Source organism: Littorina saxatilis, unplaced genomic scaffold, assembly GCF_037325665.1.
Source record: "Littorina saxatilis isolate snail1 unplaced genomic scaffold, US_GU_Lsax_2.0 scaffold_1227, whole genome shotgun sequence".
Lineage (NCBI taxonomy): Eukaryota > Metazoa > Mollusca > Gastropoda > Littorinimorpha > Littorinidae > Littorina > Littorina saxatilis.
The window spans coordinates 17,501-35,256 of NW_027126488.1; the positions used below are offsets into that span (position 1 = coordinate 17,501).

General features: G+C 43.4%; 1 protein-coding gene and 1 long non-coding RNA gene across 2 annotated transcripts in view; both read left to right on the plus strand.

Moving 5' to 3' along the window:
- The window catches only part of LOC138954924 (uncharacterized), a 20,207-nt gene extending 9,733 nt beyond the window's left edge, over nucleotides 1–10,474 (plus strand). Inside the window, exons 4-5 of the mRNA XM_070326670.1 lie at nucleotides 6,258–6,625; nucleotides 8,976–10,474. Coding sequence (XP_070182771.1) covers nucleotides 6,258–6,625; nucleotides 8,976–9,421 — 814 coding nt within the window. The 3' untranslated portion in view covers nucleotides 9,422–10,474. The remainder of the gene's footprint in view (nucleotides 1–6,257; nucleotides 6,626–8,975) is intronic.
- A 1,002-nt stretch (nucleotides 10,475–11,476) lies between these two features.
- LOC138954925 (uncharacterized) lies at nucleotides 11,477–17,450 on the plus strand. The gene is made up of 3 exons (XR_011452021.1): nucleotides 11,477–11,529; nucleotides 12,241–12,319; nucleotides 14,405–17,450. It is a non-coding gene; the product is annotated as an uncharacterized lncRNA (long non-coding RNA).
- Nucleotides 17,451–17,756: the final 306 nt, after the last annotated feature.

Sequence of the window (17,756 nt, forward strand, 5' to 3'; positions counted from 1 at the left end):
CTCTAGAGTGCCGAATATCCTATTCGGTGAAATCCATCATACTCTAGAAACTGTGTATTCGATCCTTCTTCTTCTGCTGCTGGGTGTCAAGTGCCCAGTTACCGTGTCTCAGACAGACAACCTTGAGAATAACACGTGACTAACCTTGTCACCTAACAAGTTCAGCTATCGACAATTCTGCCCCGATAGCAAAAACCACTCCGTGAAATGCGTGCAAAAACAGAAATCTCGTGCTTGTTTGGCGCTGTCAGCAGAATCTGCATCCGGTGACGGAAAACAGACGCTTTCTGTCGCACTGGATCAAGCAGGGCCGGACTACCGGGGGGGTTATGGGGTTGCGCAACCCCCCCCCCCCCCCCCCCAGCCTAAACATGTACCTCACTTATTTAAAACATTTTTTATTATTGTTTATTTTATGCCGTTTCATGCAAGGAGCGACCATTTTGCTATCTCAGAATATGACCTACCCATCAGCTTCAGGGGGCTTCGCCCCCTGACCCCCACTGGTACCCCCCCCTCCTCTTCGCCTAGTCCGGCCCTGTCAAGAGAGGGCACCCCACCGAGTGACCTTTTCCTGATCCCTGTCACCTAATCGTGACACACCTCCCCTCTTCAAGACGAAACCTCGGTTTCGCTCCCAGTCATGTTCTCCTCTACAGCCCGAGAGAGAAAATCGGCTCCAACATTGTTGGCGCCCGGAATGACGCGTACCGTGAATTGGTACGGTTGGAGAATCAACGCCCAGCGCATAAGTCTGGCGTTTGCCAACCTTGCAACCTGAAGATATTGCAGAGGTTGATGGTCTGTTTCCAGACAGAAAGGTCGTCCTCAGGAACGAGCAACCCCTCGTTTCACCCCTGATGACTGCAACCTTCTCTGTCTTCTTGTCTTTGTTCCTCTTGTCTTTGTCCTTCTTCCCATAGGCAGTCCTCTCTATGTAGGCGCGCAGCAGGTTGGCGTGGTACAGGCGTGCTTTCCCGTGCATCATGATTCTGTAGTCATTCTGGCCCACCTTCGCTGTCACCTCAAAAGGTCCTTGCCACTGCAGTTGTAGCTTGTTGTGTTTGACAGGTAGAAGTAGCAACACCCGTTCTCCGATCTTGAAGCTGCGCGGCCGTGCCTTGCGGTCGAATCCTCGCGCATAACGCTGTGCTGCTCTTCCCAAGTTCTCTTGAGCCAGTTTGCAGGTCTCTTCAATCCTGTTCCTGAGTTCTACGATGTAGGTCGCTGTCGTCTGCACTTCCTCGTCAGCTTCTTCGTCCGCCCAAGCCTGACGCAGGATAGCCATGGGACCGCGTACCTGTCTGCCGTACAACAGCTCGAATGGGGAAAAACCCAAGCTCTCCTGAGGAACCTCGCGGTATGCAAAAAGCAGTGCTGGGATGTACCTGTCCCACGTGCGTGGTTTCTCCTGAGCCAGTTTCCTCAGCATGGTTTTCAGGGTACCATTGAACCTTTCCACCAGTCCGTTGCACTGAGCATGGTAAGGAGTGGTGAAGTGCTGCTCCAGTGATAGCAGTCGTGCTGCCTCCGCCATCACTCCTCCCGTGAACTGAGTGCCTCTGTCGGTGAGAACCTCTGATGGAATTGCCAGCCGGGACCACATGGTAACCAGTGCCTCAGCTACTCGCGTAGCTTCGATCGATTTCAGAGGGATCGCCTCTGGGTATCGAGTGGCGTAGTCCACCATGGTCAGAATGTATCTGTTTCCGTCCTCAAACGCAGGCAAGATGGGCCCGATGATGTCAACTGCCACCCGACGAAAGGGTTCGTCGATGAGCGGCATCTTCTCTAAGGGGACCTTCCTCACCCTTCCTTTGGCAACCACCTTCTGGCACTTATCACAAGACGCACAGAAACGTCGGACATCCGTGCAGATGCCTGGCCAATAGAAGTGGCGCCACACACGGTTCGTGGTCTTCTTGGTGCCAAGATGACCTCCCAGAATCGAGTCGTGTGCCGTTGCCATGACACCCTCGCGAAACTCGCGAGGCACGACAACCTGTTTGAAAGCACCTTCTTTGTTGCTAAACTCACGGTAGAGCAACTTCTTCTCCCTGAGGAACTTTGACCTCCCATGCTTCCCGCTCAGCTTCACCTTCCCCGACTTCGCGTGCTCCCGAGGAGTAGCTAATGTCGGGTCAGAATCCTGAGCCTTCGCGAGAAGCGCGGGGGTCACGTTCCCCAGGGCAGCTCGTGCAGCAGGTAGGGGTTTGAGAGGTTTGCCCTCTCGCTCCGCCTGTGCCCGCGTGAGCACTGAAATGACGTCGGGAGACCGATAAACGGGAACCTCCCTGGTGACGCCGTCCACAAACTGGACACGGTTCCCAATGAGCAGGTCGCATGGAGGATCGTCCATGACGACGGCCACAATGGTCCCCGTGAACAACTGTGTTACGACCTTGATCACCGCCGTGTTCAGGTCGTAAGCGTGAGATGCCTCGGCCATTCTCACCCTGATGCTGTCTCCTGTGTAGGCCATAGCTGTAACTAGACTCGCCCGGACCACTATCATGTCTGCCCCGGTGTCCCGCAGACCTTCGCCCTTCACTCCGTTGACGTAGACGTTGCAGTGGGGCTGGAAGTGTTTCCTGGAGCACGGTACGCAGAGTTGTGGAATTGTGCATGAGCTCGTGACGTCCCTGAACTCCTCACTGCCAACAAAATGTACGCCCTTCTGGTCAGCCTGTCGCTTATGGCAGTCCTTCTTCACGTGGCCCCGCTTGTTACAGTAGAAACACTGGATGTCAGTTCTGGAACTTGATCCCTTGTGTCCCTGATCGTCCTTCCCGTCCTTGAGTCCTGAAGAACCTGAATTCCCTGATTTTCCCGGCCGTGAGCCTGAAGATTTGCCGGAGATCGCCTGGGCGTCCTCGTGTACTCTGATCCAGTCGGCTGCCTCCTGAGTAGTCTTTGGCTGGTGCTCCTGCACGAAGGTCACCACCTCAGGTCGCAGGCTGGACATCAGTTGTTCCATGACAATGAGGTCGGCAAGGTCGTCGACGGTCCAGTTCTTCTCGGCCATCTCCACCCAGCGCCGCAGGTAAAGATTTAGACGCGCCACAAACTGATGACTCAGCTCGCCGCTCAGTCTCTTGCTGTTCCGCAGACGTCGTCGGTAGGCTTCAGCAGTCAGGCTGAAGTGCTGGAGCAACGCCTTCTTTAGTGCCTGATAGTCCCTCGCCTCGTCGTCATCCAAAGCGTTGTAGAGCTGCAATGCGCGTCCTTTTAAGCAAGTGCTGAGGCGGCTAGCCCACGTGGCCTCTTCCCACTTCTGGTCAGATGCAATACGCTCAAACCGGCGTAGAAAGTCGTCGAGCTCGTCTTTGTCATCGTCGAACGTCGGCAGTCTCGTACGGTCAGCAACAAACGTCGGCGCGCTAGCCTGAGTAGGTGTACCCTTCTCGGCCTGTAGCCTAGCTAGTTCTAGCTGGTGATCACGTTCGGCCTGTCGTTCTCTTTCTTGTCTGTCAAGTTCGTCCTTTTCCTGTCTGTCTCGTTCTGCCTGTTCTTTCTCTTTCCGTTCTTGTCGGTCTCGTTCGTCTCTCCTTTCTTGTCTGTCAAGTTCGTCCTTCTTGTCCTGTCTGTCACGTTCGGCTTGTCGTTCCTGTCTGTCATTTTCTTCTTTTCTCGTCTGTCGCTCTATGTCTTCCTTACGCTCTAACTCCTTGCGTTTAACTAAACTACGCGCTCTAACGCGTGCGTCTCGCTCTGTCTGTTCCTCGCTGCCAGGAGTCTCAAAAGTTATGCTCCTCGTAGGAGATCCCCCTGTAGCCATGGTTAGATTAGAAAAGCTTTATCACAAAAGTAAGTCTAACGCAGCTAAAGCTAGAACACGCGGTGATGAAACAATGGATACAGAAATCCAGCAACCAGAAAATGCAGAAGAAAAATCCAAACGGTGTAGAACAAAACGCGTAGCCTACTTTATGGCTGCTTTTTGTGGTAAAACAAAGTGTTTCCCACAGCCGTGGCCTACTTTATCGGCTGCTTTTTGCAGTGAAACAGAGTGTTTCCCACAGCCTTGGTTAGGACAGAAGTCCTCGGACCCTTCCCCCCCCAAATTCCAACAAAGTCAAAATATGGAGAAAAATCCAAGTAAAACAAGACGATAGAAATGTAACCTGTTACAGAATGCGAAACAACAATGCAGAGAACAATGAGTAAAACGAATAACAAATCCGCTAACCCCGCTCAGCTCTCTGCAACGGAAAACTCTGAACGTACAACAACAAAGACTCACAAACAAAGGAAAGGGAAATAATCACAGTTAGCGCATACAATAGCTCACAAATTACAATTTACATTTCCTGCAAGATGTGAATCGCTTAAGGTGTGGTATATGATCAAAACTATACAAAAAAGGGTAGCACCAAGCAGAAAATAAGTCGAGCACTGACGAGATTATCTGCTCTTAGTTATCCTTAATTGGTGGGTCTTTATCAGTTGGGAATTAACTGAGTAAATCCCGGCTTGGCCCCCATGTGTCACGTTTCAATATATCACTTAAGGTGATTATGAAACGGTTAGTTACTACTAACTAACTAACCACACCACGATCCACTCTCGCAGTCATACAATTAAATAGAGACAACAAAAGTATAAGTTTCAGACGCCTGTTTATGTAAAAACTCGCCACCTCCCTCGAGACTTCACTCAAAATATGTTCTTTTACGTTCACCAAACGTAATAAAACCAATGGTCACTGACAAAATGCCAGTTAGAATAGAAAATTATAGTAACACGCTGATCCCGTGTAAAGATAAGAAAATACGACTGTTCTGCTCCAAAAGTGCTAGTTCATGCAGGTGTCACACACCCCACGTCGTCCCTACTCGAGTATAATCACAGATAACGTAAAAGACAACGGTGGTCAACGGGGTGCATAAGACATGGTGCACTTAGCTTTCTTTCGCCACTGGGTGGACGTCCTGTAATTAGTCTTTTAGCCTCCACAACTGCTCCGTCGAATGAAGTGCTGGTTAGTGTGGTGACGAAGCAGGGAACTGTGGAGGCATCAGGCGCCGCACCCAGTCGCTGGTTAGCTGGTTAGCCGGTTCGCTGGTTAGCCGGTTCGCTGGTTAGCCGGTGTGCTGGTTAGCGTGGTCCCCCAAAAGGCAGCCGAACAGAAGTTAGGAAAACGAAGGCTGCAAACAGAAAGCATCGGTGCACTAAACATGTCAGCTACCCCTCACCCTCCACCTTTAAACATGTCATCTTTACATATCTCATCGAGCACGTGGGCCTGCACAAAATTAATGGACTTTTCACAACAACAAAACAGCCGTCTTTTCGTCTTTCTCTCCCTATCTGCAAAAACCATATACAGATTAGTATTTTAGCGTCACAGAGAGCAAATTATGCGCTAACCTGGAGAGAACAACAGAGAGTATTTCATTCCACAAACACAGACTCGTCAACAGCGTTAAATAATGATTTATTACCTCAAACAGCCTATGAATGTAGCACTCTCATGGAAGCAAAACCCGCTTCCTCCCTGGAATGGCCTCTGTTCGTCAACAGTGACAACAACATCCAGAAACCCCTTGTCGAATACTTATGCGAAGACCATCGCACGACGAAAGGAAAGTTGACGACTCGTCCTCAGCAAAACATGTGGCAGTGAGAAGGTGATAACTCGTGGAAGTTCCTCTAGAGTGCCGAATATCCTATTCGGTGAAATCCATCATACTCTAGAAACTGTGTATTCGATCCTTCTTCTTCTGCTGCTGGGTGTCAAGTGCCCAGTTACCGTGTCTCAGACAGACAACCTTGAGAATAACACGTGACTAACCTTGTCACCTAACAAGTTCAAAATATCGACAATTCTGCCCCGACAGCAAAAACCACTCCGTGAAATGCGTGCAAAAACAGAAATCTCGTGCTTGTTTGGCGCTGTCAGCAGAATCTGCATCCGGTGACGGAAAACAGACGCTTTCTGTCGCACTGGATCAAGAGAGGGCACCCCACCGAGTGACCTTTTCTTGATCCCTGTCACCTAATCGTGACACAGGTTCACTGTGATTCTTATCCTGAACAGCAATCTTTGTGACTTCCTTTTTGCCAGGCGTTTTTGTTTTGTTTTATCAGTTTCGTAATTCCAGGTGTAATCAGGCACTGACACACCTGTCCGTTCTGTTGCTGTGACGTCATCACGAAGATCTACACTGCGTTAAAACAACTGAGTTTTGTGAGAACTATAACACACCTGTCTGTTCTGTTTCTACACACTGACACACCTGTCTGTTCTGTTACAGTGACGTCATCGCAGAGATCTACCGGGCGTTAAAACAACGACACGTCCGGTTCACCTTGTGGGCAGCAGGTGTTAAGCTAGATGTACCTGCCGACATGGAGCGTTACGTCCGCAAACTGACACAGCCCCTGAGAAGCCCACCTGCTGTGGTGAGAGAGGTGGAGCAGGCTAACGATATGAAGGAAGGAACGGTCCCGGCCTACACCAGGCCGCCAGTGTCCGCACCGTGCGACGGCCCACCTGTCCTGACGGTTGATCACTATGATGATGACTACCGCGGTGACAGACAGGGACATGAGGGTGGCTGTACATGGCAGTGTGCACGGTGCGGGGAGCTGGTGGCAGACATGCTGCGAGATCTTCGTGTCGGTCAGTTCACCTCTGTCTGTCTGTCTGTCTGTCTGTCTGTCTGTCTGTCTGTCTATCTGTCTGTATCTGTCACTCTGTTTGTCTGTTTGTCTGTCTGTCTGTCTGTCTCTCTCTCTCTCTCTCTCTCTCTCTCTCTCTCTCTCTCTCTCTCTCTCTCTCTCTCTCTCTCTCTCTCTCTCTCTCTCTCTCTCTCTCTCTCTCTCTCTCGCAATGCAGTAAGTGTCAGTCAGGTCGGTGTACAACATTTCGATGACGTCATTAAACTTACAAGAAATATTGATATTTGCGTCATTAACTGTGACGTTTTTATATTTAGTCAAGTTTTGACTAAATATTTTAACATCGAGGGGGAATCGAAACGAGGGTCGTGGTGTATGTGCGTATGTGTGTGCGTGCGTGTGTGTGTGTGTGTGTGTGTGTGTAGAGCGATTCAGACTAAACTACTGGACCGATTATTTATGAAATTTGACATGAGAGTTCCTGGGTATGAAATCCCCGAACGTTTTTTTCATTTTTTTGATAAATGTCTTTGATGACGTCATATCCGGCTTTTCGTGAAAGTTGAGGCGGCACTGTCACGCCCTCATTTTTCAACCAAATTGGTTCAAATTTTGGTCAAGTAATCTTCGACGAAGCCCGGGGTTTGGTATTGCATGTCAGCTTGGTGGCTTAAAAATTAATTAATGACTTTGGTCATTAAAAATCGGAAAATTGTAAAAAAAAATAAAAATTTATAAAACGATCCAAATTTACGTTTATCTTATTCTCCATCATTTGCTGATTCCAAAAACATATAAATATGTTATATTCGGATTAAAAACAAGCTCTGAAAATTAAATATATAAAAATTATTATCAAAATTAAATTGTCCAAATCAATTTAAAAACACTTTCATCTTATTCCTTGTCGGTTCCTGATTCCAAAAACATATAGATATGATATGTTTGGATTAAAAACACGCTCAGAAAGTTAAAACAAAGAGAGGTACAGAAAAGCGTGCTATCCTTCTTAGCGCAACTACTACCCCGCTCTTCTTGTCAATTTCACTGCCTTTGCCATGACCGGTGGACTGACGATGCTACGAGTATACGGTCTTGCTGAAAAATGGCAGCTACTTGACTAAATATTGTATTTTCGCCTTACGCGACTTGTTATATTTAGTCAAGTTTTGACTAAATATTTTAACATCGAGGGGGAATCGAAGCGAGGGTCGTGGTGTATGTGTGTCTGTCTGTCTGTGTGTGTGTGTGTCTGTGTGTGTGTGTGTAGAGCGATTCATAGTAAACTACTAAACCGATCTTTATGAAATTTGACATGAGAGTTCCTGGGTATGATATCCCCAGACTTTTTTCGTTTTTTTGATAAATGTCTTTGATGACGTCATATCCGGCTTTTCGTGAAAGTTGAGGCGGCACTGTCACGCCCTCATTTTTCAACCAAATTGGGTGAAATTTTGGTCAAGTAATCTTCGACGAAGCCCGGGGTTCGGTATTGCATTTCAGCTTGGTGGCTTAAAAATTAATTAATGACTTTGGTCATTAAAAATCTGAAAATTGTAAAAAAAAATAAAAATTTATAAAACGATCCAAATTTACGTTTATCTTATTCTCCATCATTTGCTGATTCCAAAAACATATAAATATGTTATATTCGGATTAAAAACAAGCTCTGAAAATTAAATATATAAAAATTATTATCAACATTTTTTTTTCGAAATCGTTTTAAAAACACTTTCATCTTATTCCTTGTCGGTTCCTCATTCCAAAAACATATAGATATGATATGTTTGGATTAAAAACACGCTCAGAAAGTTAAAACGAAGAGAGGTACAGAAAAGCGTGCTATCCTTCTCACCGCAACGAATATCCCGCTCTTCTTGTCAATTCCACGGGCACTGCCTTTGCCACGGGCGGTGGAGTGACGATGCTACGAGTATACGGTCTTGCTGCGTTGCGTTGCGTTCAGTTTCATTCTGTGAGTTCGACAGCTACTTGACTAAATATTGTATTTTCGCCTTACGCGACTTGTTACATAATATCGTCACAAGTTTGCCAAGGTGAGGTGTTGAACCCTAAATAATATAAAATTGTTTTTCCTATTTTCAGGTGGTTGTGGTGCTGCTGATGTAGTTGTAGTCTCTGTTCACGTGTTGCTGCAGCCGGTGTTGGTGCGAAAGTTAGACATGGGTCATCGTTGTTGTTTGTGTCGTGGTTGTTGTTGATGGTGATGGTGGTGTCGTCGTCGTCGTTGCTGTTGTTGTTGTTGGTGTTGTTGTTGTAGTTGTTGCAGTCGGTGTGGATGTATATTACACAACGACGATGTGGTGTTGACGGTGTGTGTGATGTTTCAGGTTGCGATGACAACGCTCCCCACGGGCAGGGCGGCCTCACCTACAGCGACGTCTTTGTGCTGGGTTACATTGACTGTGACACAGACACACCGGATGATCGCATCTTGTCACCAGCACCCTTCATCCGGGGCCTCGAGTCACGCGGCGTCCCCACCCGTAAGGTGGCTCATAACGACACAGCGGCCGTTAGACAACTGGCTGAAATGACATCGGGTCCCACACAGAGAGCGGCAGGTAGGGGTCGAGACGAGGCGGTGACGGTGGCCAATCAGGACACAGTATGGGGCTTGGAGAGACACGTCGTCGTCTACCTGGACAGTGGGTATGATGAGTATGGTGCTGATGCTGACCTTACCGGCCGCCTGAGATCCATGTCGCGGTCCACGGCCCAGGTGATCTGGGTGAAAGATGTTAGAGACATAGACAGCGACAGCGACACTGAGTGACACCCACATCTCGTCACCGCCACCACCACCACCTGTCTCAACTACACATCCCGCAACGTCCAACGATGTCTAACAACAACCACAACAACCACAACAACCACAACCGTTGAACTGAAATTCAGCATTTTATTGACTCCATTTACTGAAAATCAGCAATACCTGTCCTTACAACCTGCCGCTTTCTGACAACTACGACGACAACATCATCCTCTACCACGACATCCACCACCATCCGCCACCATCACCACCGACACCGACAACAACAACCCGAGTGACATTTTTATCGTTTTAAAATACGGAAAGAAAAATCTCTCAACACATCGCTTCTTGTTCACTGACAAGCGCATGATTTCATAATTAGCGTCATCAAGAAATGACGTCACGGACAGACAGTAAATGTTCTAGGGACAGTGGAATGCGTGGTCTATCTCCATGGAAACATCCATGAACATGCTAACAAGAGAGAGAGAGAGAGAGAGAGAGAGAGAGAGAGAGAGAGAGAGAGAGAGAGAGAGAGAGAGAGAGAGAGAGAGAGAGAGAGAGAGAGAGAGACAGAGACAGAGAGAGAGAGAGAGAGAACAAATACAGAGACAGAGAAGGACAGAGAGATGGACAGAGAGATGGACAGAGAGATGGACAGAGAGATGGACAGAGAGAGTGGGAAAGGGGAAGAGGGAGAGGAAATATCATTTTGATACCATACGTCTACCGCAGAGAATTGTTTTTGGATATTTTGCTAAAAAACAACAAATACTGTGATATCAATTCAGTGTCAAAACTATTCCGGTTCTTAAAGTGTAACTAAACAAGCAAAAAGGAAAAACATCGTTCAGCAACCTTTACACTTTGATATGAAGAAGGGCCTCATATACTGTCGAACTGCGAAAATTTTTTTTTTTTCTCTCACTCGGACACTGTTTGACGGACATGTGAAGTGCGCGCCAGGAACGACAATCTTCTTAGTTTACCTGATTAATGCCCTTAATTTTTGGTTCTGGTACTTTCAGTTCCGGCTGTTGTCATTAATCTACCAAAATAAAAGATCAAACGGAGTTTTCGATTTTTATTTCATGGTTCAGAAAAATATTGCTTATTTTCTGAAGTCAACCGTTTTAGCGAATCTTTCTTTGATTCTTAAAAGTCATTTCAGATTTTTGAAAAATAGTTAACGGTTAGTAATTACCAATATATCGTAAACAAACATATCGATAGGTTTTGGTAAGAAGACACAAGTGCGATGAATGTGGTACCAGTATTTTTGTGGTAAGTAAGGATGCATTTCTTTGCTGTAAGCACATTTACAATGCACATTTAATCTGTTTAGCAACATAAACGAAAGCATGGTACAGTGCCGCTTGTTTGTGGTCTATCTTTTCGCGGCAGATGCGTAACAATTAGGGTCTCAGTTGGAAAAAGCTGCTCGGAACCAGAGCAGATTTGGCTTGGGTTCTTTGAGTGTGAATGATCGACGAGTGGCTTGACATTTTTAACGAATCATTACTGTAGCCTACTTGAAACCATCATCTGTTTCTGAATTTGTCATCAGTTATGATTGAGCAGTCTCATAGGAATCGTCCATAAAATGTTAAACCGAAAAAGGGCAGACGATTCTGAATCACACAGGCTGCTGTACAAAATCAGATCTAAAACAATATTTTGAACTGCGACGTCTGCGTAAATGCCCTGTAACAAAATACCTTGTCCTGGTCATGTGTATACACATCAGCTTCTATTGGGAAGATCAGTATTTTATATTAATCACAAATTAGATTAGAACTATAGTTCTGAAGATCGCCTTTGATTTCAGTTTCAGCGGCAAACTAGCAGATCTGTCCAAACCGGCATCGTTTCATGGTTGAAACTTGAATAATCCCAAATAGATCTGAGTGGGGGTAAGTTTTATAGTATTTCAATTTTTTACGGCAGTTTTATTTAAAGATAGTGTAGTGGATGTCTCTGGTGAAGACTACAGTTATATGAATTTTTTGTTGTAATATTAAAATGATTGTTCTTTATTTACACAATTGAATAATTTGTATTTATTTGTTTGCAGATGCTCCAAGAACATACGCCTGCTGGCATTTTGTGTCTTTTCTGAAGATGTCGAGGCAAGCAGAAGTCACGGTCCTGGCCACACACACACACAATGACATGAACAAGAAATGATATTTTTTCATGGGCATATCCAGTATTAAAACTTTATTACCATGCAAACGCAACGATTAGAATTTAGAGACGGTCATCGGTCACACACACACACACACACACACACACACACTGGGCGGATCCGGAGGGGGGTTCCGGGGTTTCCGGACCACTTAGGAGCCGGCCTTTGTATTCTAAGTGACGATTTTGGAAAGAAGTTGGCTAATTAGTTTGCTCAGGTTGCGCCAGATCGATCAATTGTCCTTGTTGTGATTCAAATTTTTCTTCTTAATATATTTACTTTTTTGGAAGGTGTATTAGGGGATGTTTCTTGGCTCAGATTGATCCATTTTCCTTGTTTTTATCAACGTTTGTCGGAACCCCCCCCCCCCCCCCCCCCCCCCCCAAGGAGGTTGAACGCTTCGTGTCTTCAACTAAACGCTTCGCGTCGTCATATTGTCCCTAAAAGAAATTTGGAAACTCCCCCTTAAAAATGATGTGATCCGCCCCTGCACACACACAAACACACACAAATAGAGAAGTAATAAATGGATACAGTTTTTCTTTATTTAAATTACAATCAGATGTGGTCGTAGAACAGGCACTGTAAACAAAACCTAGCATGATATACCACTTGTGTGATGTTTCGGTCAATATCTTTATTTTCCTTTCAGAAATACATTGGCGTTTTGAATGTCAAGGGAAGTGATACAAATGCTGCAGCGGGCTATCAAGAACGCGAAGGCAAACAAGGTAAATACCTACTTCTGACATTAGTTTACTTATTAACTCTTTCTATACTGGCCATTATCTCCCCAGTCTCTCCCCAGAAACTGGCCATTTGCATGGGTTTGCAAAAAAATTCTCAAAAATAAACAAAACAAGATGCAGCCTTCAAACTCATAGGTTTTATTGTGAATATATTGCTAAAACATATGCCAAAGTTTGGTTTCATTGTTGTGAAAAAAAAATAAAAATATGATGTCCAGAATTTATGGGTATATTTTACGCAATACGAAAAAGGGGGTATGTATTTTGACTTAGAAGCATTTTTTCTTATGAAGGCTCTGTTTCTGTTTACTTGTATGAAGATTGTGCTTACACAAAAACATAACAAATACCAACTGATTTTCCATTTGGTGAACATGTCCGAAAAATCTGATCACACACCATGTGGTCGACATGCAGACCTGAACGGCCAGTGTATGGTGGCAGAGTTGGAAAATAGGAAAAGTCTTGATGCCAATCCTTCATCAAAAACCGAAGAAAATCGTCATTGTAATAAGTTTGCTTTATTCTAAATCAAACGACTAGGATAGATGACAGACACAACGACAAACACATTCAATTCTATGTAAAACATACACAATGCGCACGTTAACAAGCTGGCCATAACAATGTGCCCATCGTGCATGAAGTGTGGCTTTGATCGGATCAGTAGCCGTGCTTTGTCTGCGATGCTAAACATGAAATTTTGTTAAAGCGACGATTTAGCAATGTTGTTGTCGCTGCTGCTGCTGTCTGTTCTTGTCACGACATCTCGCCATATAACAGTTTTTTCCCTCCTGATTCTGAGAAGAAGCTGTTTAATTGTGATATCAGGCCTAGGAACCCCTGATTTTCACTTGGAGCATTCTCAAAGAAACTTAGCGTATGTTAAGAAAAATGAGTGTACTCCACACTTTGTCTTTTGTTGTTCGTTGTCGTTGCATGTCTACCGTTCCACAGCCACCTACTATAAGTGCAAGTGTTAAATGACGTATTTCCACAAAAGACTGCTTGCAGAGAATCATGTGATGCCAATGACAGGTAAGGACATGTGGTAATACATACTACGTTTTGGAACCAGGGAAAATGCAGCACAAATTATTTATCAACCAAATTGATTGACTTGTGCACCATGACAAAAGTTTTCTTTGATCCATAAAAGGTCTTTTGCCAGAAAAATTGCTCTGAACATCAAGTACCCTGCAAGTTGTCACACATTTACATTATTGAAATAAAAAGAAAACACACCAGTAACCAGGTTAGGTACGTTAATATCTATAATCAATATCTCGGCACGTTACTGCCTTCTTCGGGATGGTAAGCTGAACATTATTGAACAAAATAATCGGTTTAGATTGTATACTTTGATTCCTGAACGAAGAAGCAGAGGTACTGCATACAACTAGGACTGTAATATCAGCTTTTGCCTGAAACACACACACATACACTTATAAAATTAATGCAATGTCATTGTATGAAGCCAGAACAATCACTAACTTACATAGTTGGTCACACAATTACCCATCACTGAACAATAAATCGAAGTCGGGTGGATTCAATGACTAAAGCAGTAAAGGCTTTGAAAAAACCCTCATCACAAAACATCCCCCCCCCCCCCAAAAAAAAAAAAAAAAATTAAATAAATGAAATAAAACAGGTTGTGTATATAGCGCAGTAAACACCATGCAGGTACAAGCGAAGATTTGACAGAGATTATCCTTGTTTTATATAGCACACATTTTCTAGTTTTAATCTCTCTCTCTCTCTCTCTCTCTCTCTCTCTCTCTCTCTCTCTCTCTCTCTCTCTCTCTCTCTCTCTCTCTCTCTCTCTCTCTCTCTCTCTCTCTCTGGAAAGTAATTTATTGACCTGTGGGTTATTTGCGTTTGTATACACATTGGTGATTCGTAAACTATGTTGAAAGAGATTGTCAAACAATATTATATGGGGTGTCTTAAAAAAAAATGTATATCAACAAAATCTGTCATTATTATCAGGCACACGGTTTTAACAAAGCTATGTCACGGAATGCAACATAAGTGGCTTAAAAAGTCGTGTTTTTGTGTGTGCAGGATATTCGCTAGGACAGGACCTCAAGCTGAACCAGCACAACAGCGATGCATTCTTCCATGGCTTCCACAAAAGTCTTTCACCTATAGCGGGCATTGCATACAGATAGTCCAAAGAGGGTTAGGGTTACCCTAACCCTCCTTTTTAAAAATTCTTTAGACCAATTATCCCTCTGTTCCCATGTTAAACATGGAATAATTCTGGACAAATGCGAGGACGTTAGCTTTTTTTTATTTTATTTTTTTATCATTTTACTTATCATTAAAACTTGTTTAGATTTCGATTCGTAAACCATTTACAGTAATCCTTTGTTTTTTTAACTTTGTTCATCTTACCACAGTCACTTCGTTGTTTAGATTTATCATTAAATTTGTTACCATTATGCAGGAAAAATGTAGAATAAAACCAGGAGAGCTTTCGGTAGAAGATATTTCCTGTGTCAAAAGTTAATGCTTATTCTGATTGATGGGTGCTCCAAACTAAGTTATTTTGACTGCCTTATTCGAATTCATTTCCAAGACAGGGCTGAGAAGTGGAGAAGCTTAGGAGAGTATCGTAAAAATTGTCTGGGTGTTTATGCAAAACTTTCGAATATGTCAGATTTTACTTTAGAGATTTTAAATACTGTTAACTGACAGAAATGCTATAACTTCTACACCAATTGACTGGATAACTTCATATTCAGCATACTTAAACTTGATTTTATGCATGTGCAGTTCACAAAGTGGCAAATTTGTAGGTTAAATTATCTAACTTTTGCATCACCAATGACACCAACGCTTTCGTGTCTGAGGATTGCCCTGAACCTAGCTGTAACTGCATGCTTTCTTCAGGTCATCGATAGCCTGGGGGTTGAAGGGGATGTTTTTACATACTCAGACATTCAAAATAATCAAAAAGGTAAAAGCCTGAAGGGTTTAAATTAGGTAAAAATGGCTACCGCTCAATGTCAAAACTCGTTCTGTTTAGTCGACCCCCGAATTTGGAGAAAAAAATTAAAATTGCACAAAAGTCAGACCATTCAATTTACAAAATTGCCACTTACTGGAAAGGCAGAACATAAACTGAAGTTAATGAATACCATATATAAAATAATTGGTTCAACAGATGCAGAAGTAATTTGCATGGTTGTGGGTGTCCTTTTTAGGGGGGTCAACCCTGTAGAAGAGACGATTTTCTTTAATTATCAATCCGTAATATATTGTTTGTTATGCATACAAGATTAACATTGACAAATACTTCAAGACTCCTCATTGATCTTAAGAAATGTTGTGGTTTTTTTTGTTACTGACTGATTCACTTTCTATTCACTTTACTCTACATAAGTCACGACAAGAAAAGCAAGGGAGGTAATTTCTTCGGAAGAGGTAATTCTCTCCCCTCAGAACGATTGTTGTAGTTTGTTTGATTTTGTTCCCTTCTAATAAGTATTATTTAAAATAGATCTTTACATCTTGATGTGAAAGGCGCAGTACCCCCCTCCCCCCAGGATGTTAAATTCTAGGTTGTGTCCATGTAAAATCCTGATCCTAGTCAAGATCCGAGTTGGTTTTTCATGCAACTGTGCCTCTTTATGCCACTCAATTAGACATACTTTGCAATCCATAATTGCACGAAACTAAGTACAGGAAATACGTTGTTGTCGTGTTTTTAATATTACATAATGAAATAAAAAATGTCACAACTGGTTTCGTGTTGGGCTTTCTCTCTCTGTCTGAATCTCATAATTACTTCCTTCTGAGGCCTGAAATGTGTTGCAGGCATTGTTCAGCTTACATTTATTGTTACAATTTTTGTGGATATGTTATTAAGTGTGTCTGTGTTTCTATCATTCGTTATCAGTGTGGTTAAAAAAAAAAAGCACACGTCAAAGTAATTTACCCTTCATCATTATCAAAACATGCAGATACAGGTAATAAATATTTGTGATACTTTAAACAAATACAATGTTTGTTTGTTGCGTCTTTTCTTTTTTTCAGAGCAAACACACATCGTATTTGTTCAAACGTGTATATTCTGCACTTTCTAATACCCTGCATGGATCTCCAAATCAAGAATAATGAAAAGTCGTCTAATAGCCCTGCAGCACTCACACGAACATGATAGAAGCTTGCATGCATGCACCCAGGCTCGCTGTCTTCGGCTAAAAGAGCTTACCGTTGGATCTTCGCTCAGACAAATGTAGCTGTCTTGTCCACTTGCTCCTGTCGCATAGATCTGCAATGTGCAACATCATCTTTGATTAATAAGTCTGAGGCACAGACAAACACACACGCGCGCACATTTGCGAGAGAATGCACGTCAGTCTATTCAATCAAACAGTATAAAAACATACCACAGACGTGGTGGTGGAAACTGGACATTCGCCGTATAACAAACTCAAGAGATTCATTTGTGTGTGTATGTTTAATCAAAAGTTCATCTTGGGCACATTCAGTCTGTATTGTAACAGGACCCATCCCGTAAAAACTTCGAACAGATCTATTAAATTCTGAAATCCTTGACAAGTTTTTTTTCCAATCATCTGTATCTGATCGAAGTAAAAAAAAAATATCAGCCAGTACACGCATCTACCCCCTCACATGACAATACATATGTGGCAAAAAAAGGAATCGAGATGGGGGTAACAAGGAATAAATTAGATCCAGAAATAATTCCACTTCATCATTCCAAAATTCAAGTGTGAAGTGATCGGATACTGTGGTAAAGATACGTGCTTAGTATCACAACTGAAAATACAAGCCCTAGGGTTTTAAATCAAGGAAACAATTAAAGTTAAGGAAAGATCAACAGAAATGTCGAGAACATGTAAAATATTGTACTTACAATCCGTTTCAGCATGCTCTTCGAATAATAATCTCCCAGTCAGCCTCGTGCTTACGACTTCGACAGGATGTTGCCTCTCACGCTGAGCCAGTACATTTGGAGTGAATTCAAAGGCCAGAGATGCAGTACAAGCACATTAGTTAGATCCAATTCATTTACATTGCTACCTTGCCCAATTTATGGCTATTTCTGTTGGTAACATCACACATGTGGCAAGCAGTGCTTGTTGCCGACTCTGCTGGGACAGGCAGCAGACGATTTTATTTAGGAACCAAATTCTGATTGGTTAAAACATAAAACCGGAACTCAAAGTACCACTTGTTCTTTGGAAGTATCAAATCAAGAACAGATAATCAGGTAAATCTGAAATGGGTTCAACACTTTTAAAAAATCGTAGTAAATCAGAAAACACAGTAAACGTTGGAAAAATCGTCCAGTATCGCTTCTACAGGTCTATACTTGGACAAAACATAAAGCAATTCAGTAAAGCTGACACTTCAAAATGTCTGTTTAGTTACACTTTAAATA